Below are 6,000 nucleotides of genomic sequence, written 5' to 3' on the forward strand. Positions count from 1 at the left end.
GATTGAAACTTTCCTTATATACACTATAATAATTTTTTTTTTTAATAAAAAACATGCATGTACAAGTATGTACACACATACGTTCCTCCTCGCAAAAAATATTACCGGTCAAGAATATGCATAATGATACAGCTCATGAATGTCAATTGGCAAAACAAAAACCCCTTAAATTACTGACATACAGAAACACTCAATGACAAATAAAAAACAAACCTGTAGTGAGAAGCTGTGCCAGATATGTGTTGTTTGTAGATGGTGGAGGATTTGGTGCAATCATTCTCTGCTTTGGACGAGTGGCAGGTTTGACCTAAACATGCACAAATTTTTATTTTTATTTTTCAAGTCAGACATCACACAAATATGCTGGAAAAAATTTGTGTCAGTAAATATTTGATATATGTCAATATTGAAAATGAAATATGGAGAGTCCTGCTTATAAATTCAAAGAAGATTTTTCTCACTGGAATGAAACCAAATGTTTTGCTAAAAACACTACATGTATATCAGAAATGGAATTTGACTGCATTTCCCAGACTAGATGAAAATACCAGTTGAAAAATATTTTTACACCAACTTGTTTGATTTTCTTCTATAAAGATAAAATATTGCAATCCTATTTTGATCTGCTCTCTCCTTTGTCCTCTACAGAATGCCTAAACAAATTCACCATGCATTAGCCATAGTTGCTGAATATTCAATACTCAAGTAAACAGTAAGTCATGTTAATGTCACTTTTCAACAATTCATAAAGATTACCTCATATTTAATATCTACACCAGTTAATCAAAATAATTTACAATGAAAGAAAGCAAAAGTGAGCAAGCTCCCCACGCTCCAACATTGCTTGACATTGCCTCACATAATGAATGGTAATGCTTATCGGACAGATGGTCTCGAAAGTCTTAATTCAAAAGGGGCATAACTCCCAGAAAAATTATTGAATCAGAATTTTCTGGGAATATGCACATCTACACAATGTGTCCTTATTAACTACAAAGTTTCAATAAAATTTTGTTGAGCGGTCTCAGAGGACTTGCGCTGACAAGAACAGGACAGACAGGTTCGAAATTCTAAGTTCAAAAGGGGCATACCTGCCAGAAAAATTAATGAAGCAGAATTTCCTGGGAATATGCATATCTATAGTGTGTCCTTATTAACTATAAAGTTTCACAAAATTCTGCTGAGCGGTCTTAGAAGAGTTGCGCTGACAAGAAAGGGAATGACGGACTGGTCAAAAACATTATACCCTCCGCAACTTTGTTGCGTGGAGTATAAAGACTATGAATATTTAGATATTGCTCTAATCATACAAGGCAGTCAGTATTGTTATACATTTTTTGATGTGGTTTCCATGCAATGTATATATGTTAAAAAGTAAATTACAAACACATATCTAAAGTCTATCAAATTTTGAGTATAAATGCATTACATTGAAACACAAGTTATGACCTATAAATTTCTTTGCTTCATCCAGAAAATAAAGACCGCATTGCAAACTTTTTTCATGAAAGTTTGGAAATTGGTTTTTATACTCACTTCTGGAAGCAAAAAAATTATATACATACCAGGTAATCTACTGTAAAAGTGGTTATTTACGCAGGGGGAAATTTACACTACATGTAACTACGCAGCCATGTAACAGGGCATAAATTTCCTCCATGTGTATAACTATGAATATTTAATACATTATATTTTATATCTATTTACCACATATTTTTCCGCACACATAATGTTGGACGTGGTAAAATGCGTACTTAACCTCCAACGTAAATAACCACTCTTACAGTATCACAAAAATACTTACTGGCTTCACAAAATTGCCATCCTTTTTTTGTGTGTTCTTTTTAGACACGTGTGGCAAACTTTTACTCCTAGTGGGAATTCTGGATGACTGCGGTGCAGGACTTTTTGTCACCTGATTTGTCGAAATAACATTTTTGCTAAGCAGAGCTTCCTCCAGTGACGAAATCTTCAGAGTAGGTTCTGATGGTGAATATGACATCGTAGACATGCTGTTCATGGGAGTATCCTCATTGTTTTGAGACAAGAAAAACAAACTGTTTGTGGAGTTTTGTTGAGTCTGCCCGCTGGACTGCTGCTGGAGTTTTGCCAGTAGCTGCTGGCTTTCTACACTGTTGAATGATCCATCACCAAAAGCTGGACTAGTAGTAATATTGCCACTAGCAATATTACCCAAAAGTCCACTTAAGAGGTCCCCTAACATTTTGCTTCCTGTGGACTGGGATTCTGTATCAATGCTCTGTGACTGAGATGGAGGAGTTTGTCTTGTGTCCATGCTCTGGACAATATTATTGCTCTGAAGAAAAAAATTGATGCATCATCACAAAAAAACCCACTACATTTTCCACTCCTTATTTATTCCTGTTACATTTTGATATTAGTACTTGTGTTGTAAACAACAGAGGAAACCAACAGTACAGTCAGTATAATTATGTAACTTCTGCTGTTTTACAGTCAGTATAATTATGTAACTTCTGCTGTTTTACAGTCAGTATAATCATGTATCTTCTGCTGTTTTACAGTCAGTATAATTGTGTAACTTCTGCTGTTTTACAGTCAGTATAATTGTGTAACTTCTGCTGTTTTACAGTCAGTATAATTGTGTAACTTCTGCTGTTTTACAGTCAGTATAATTATGTAACTTCTGCTGTTTTACAAACACTCAATCATCAACATCCTGATGGAAACATGGAACTATGAACTCAACTCAAAATGCAATAATGGTATTTAATTCCGCTACATTGGCAGTCCCATAACATCTATGTAATTTCATATCAGTATGTAAGTTAATTTCATGTAAGCCACATGCAACTCAGCAGAATTTCATACCCGTAGATCAACAAGAGTACAACAAACAGTACAACATATGCCCATTGGACCTGTTAGCACATTATGCACTCTGAATTGACATCATACACATGCCTTAAAAGAAGGTCATGGTGAACCAATATATCTGACATGTGAATTGATCATGTATTTCTGAGGGGGGCGGGGGACAAAATGTCAGTGCAATATCTGTATCAATGATGAGAAAATGTCCATGAAATCTGAAAACCTATAGGGGTGATTAAATTGAATTCCAAGTATGAGGTTTTTGTTATTCATTTCTCTAAAAAAAAAAAAATCGGTGTCTATGTTTTACCAAGTCTTCCGGTAGTCATTTTTATCAGAATCATGAGAATGTCCTATCCAAATTAATTTATTGTCATATTGAGGTCAGGTTGTAGTGATGACACGAGTGCACTCTCACCGTGTAGACAATAATCAAGAGACCTAAACATATTGCACCATATGACTACGTAACTTAATGTCCTGTCCAAATGATAACTGTTGACTCACTAGGCTCAGTAATGACGATTTTCGTTGATTTAAAAAAAACATATGCAAAAAGAGCACTCCTTCATTATTTTCATTCTAGCTTGTAGGTTTTCATTTTAGCCTGTGGATTTTTTACCCACAGGCTAAAATTAGCCTGTGGTAGAAAAAGTTAATTTCAACCCCTAGGAGCATACAATTCTTGTCAAACAAAGGGCATACAATACTTGTCAAACAAAGGGTTCTTAAGATATAAAGCATACAATACTTGATCTACAGACCAAACTACCAACCGAGAGGGGGCATAAAAATTATATCTTTCTTCTCATAATCAGCAATTTTTATAGATTGCATGTTTTGGCCACTGATTTCAGCAGCCTACTACCAATTAACCTAAATAATTGATTTCAAATAAGACCAGTTCTAATGACTTGCAAATGCTACTGACTTTAAAATATGATTTTGAAAATATTTTCATTGAAACATATGAACACTTCTCTTTGTGACTATATAATATATAGTTTTGCTTACTGGACATTTTTTCCCACATACAATAAAATCTCTTTGGACACTTCCCAGAAAAATTCTATAGAAATTTGAAGATGAGGGTCTACTTTGGCTCTTTGAGTCCCTATTTTTTCACTAGAAAACAAATAAATCATCCTAAGGATTCATGACGTTGCTTGTATTCAAATTTCTATAATTTTCCATGATAAAATCTGCATTATGACAAATAAAGAAACTACTTGCCTCAATTCGATATAATTCAGTTGAGCTCACTCTGACCTATTCAAAACCTCTAACCACTAATTAACCAAATATACTCAAATTAATCACGACGTCTAATAAACTGTAATTTCTGGCTCTAAGGACTAAGCTCATATCTAAAATTATTTGTTCCATGTATGTATTTTAAGCAAAACTTCTTACTGTAGAAAAACTGAACATGTTCCTTTTTCTCCCATAAATAAACTCCAGACAATTTTCAGCTAATTGCAATACAATGTGGTAATCCAATGTTAAGCTGGTATCCATGCTCTGATTAACATTGCTGTTCAATGCATTTGTCAACTTATTTAGGATAATGTGAAAACCTAATACTTTACATTTGTGTTTGAGGTGGTGCTGTCCATGCTCTGATTTCCTGTGAAGTACATCACATTATTACCATTGGAGCGAGTGGTCACAATATCTAAAGGATGGAAAGAAAGCCTTGTGATATAAAAATAAACAGTATCATATGTATAACATCCAAACAAAATGGGAGGAAGGGGAGGGGTGCATGATCCACTTCTACCCGAGCGAAGATTCAATGCCTCGGTTAGTTTACAGGTTTACCTCGGTGTGTCACAGTCAATGTTATTGTTTTGTCATTATTTTGTTACCAAAACATGAATTTTCACACAATATGCAAGGAAAATCTAATTTTTCATTAGAGATTTTGATTAAGGAAATGAACTCATGATAAGTGTATGATCCAGTACTTGAACTGTTTTTACCTTCCATAGGATCATAGTCCATCAAGTCGTCTAGATTTGGTTGCAGTGGCACCAAACCGGGCTGCATGAGGTCTGCAGTGGACATGCCATCTGAAATGGACAAAGCATGGCATTCATTTATTTGCTTTCTAATTCAAAATCGTGCCATGATGATGAATTGGGTTTAAGTAACTTATGAAAAACAGGAATTTGTTCATTTTGTCTTAAAGATCAACTATAAAATATATTTCCTATCAACCACAACAGTACCAAATACTTTCTTTGTTAATTCGCAATCTGATTTATGTTCATATTTAACAAGAACTAGATTCACTGATTATCTAATTGGCTCTTAATACACAAGGCAAATCTGATATATACCAAAAATCTTAGGAGTTACACACCTCTGTTTTTAAATAATGTCATTACTAATTCCAAACAAACTCCTTGTTTTTAGCACTTTCAATCATATCAACAAAATCTGTCAAGTTGAAAATTTTGGATAAATTTTCCGGTAGTGTAAAAAATATTTTACCAATTTTGTGTGAACCCCTCTCCAAATAACAGAAGCAGGGGGAAAAGTCCCACTTAATGTATCCGATCCATGAAAGCATTTATTTTCACAAAAAGTCAATATCTGTAGCACTGAATCTTTTGTGAAAACAAAATGCCTGATTTTTAATGAGATAAAGATGGCAGAGAGAGTAAATGATGCCACATCTATTTTTATAGAATTAGATTTTTTGTCAGAGTTATCTCCTCTTGTAGAAATGTAGAAAATATTAAATATCTTCATAATTTGTATTTGACCTTTACTTTTCTTCACATATTTTGAAAGACCATGGTAATAGGAATCTTTTCACCATGAGCTTTCTTTGGATATTATATTCTAATTGACTTTATATGTCAGAAATGTGTTTTTCTCATAGGGATTAATGTTAATCTCTATAACAGATATTTCTTATACAGGTGACTCTCAATAACTCGAAGTTCAAGGGACCTTGATAAAACTTCGAGAAATCAAGAGTTCGAGAGATTGAAATTCGGAAGTTGAAGGTCCGACGGTATGGTTCAACTTTTATAGCAACCGGAAATGTTTACCAACAAGATCATATGATATCATTTTGACATGTTTTACTTCATATTAGTCAGGAAGTTAATTTGATATCAAAATAAACAGCCTTAT

General features: G+C 33.8%; 1 protein-coding gene across 2 annotated transcripts in view; it reads right to left on the reverse strand.

Annotated features, from left to right (window-relative positions):
• Window positions 1-6,000, reverse strand: part of LOC125674346 (MLX-interacting protein-like) — a 45,172-nt gene that overhangs the window by 22,874 nt on the left and 16,298 nt on the right. For both annotated transcript variants that reach the window (XM_048911487.2, XM_048911481.2), the window contains exons 6-9: window positions 4,836-4,925; window positions 4,443-4,528; window positions 1,805-2,317; window positions 214-307 (exon numbers count right to left, since the gene is read on the reverse strand). In XM_048911487.2, the coding sequence (XP_048767444.2) occupies window positions 214-307; window positions 1,805-2,317; window positions 4,443-4,528; window positions 4,836-4,925 (783 nt within the window). The remainder of the gene's footprint in view (window positions 1-213; window positions 308-1,804; window positions 2,318-4,442; window positions 4,529-4,835; window positions 4,926-6,000) is intronic.

This window comes from Ostrea edulis, chromosome 1 (assembly GCF_947568905.1).
Source record: "Ostrea edulis chromosome 1, xbOstEdul1.1, whole genome shotgun sequence".
NCBI lineage: Eukaryota > Metazoa > Mollusca > Bivalvia > Ostreida > Ostreidae > Ostrea > Ostrea edulis.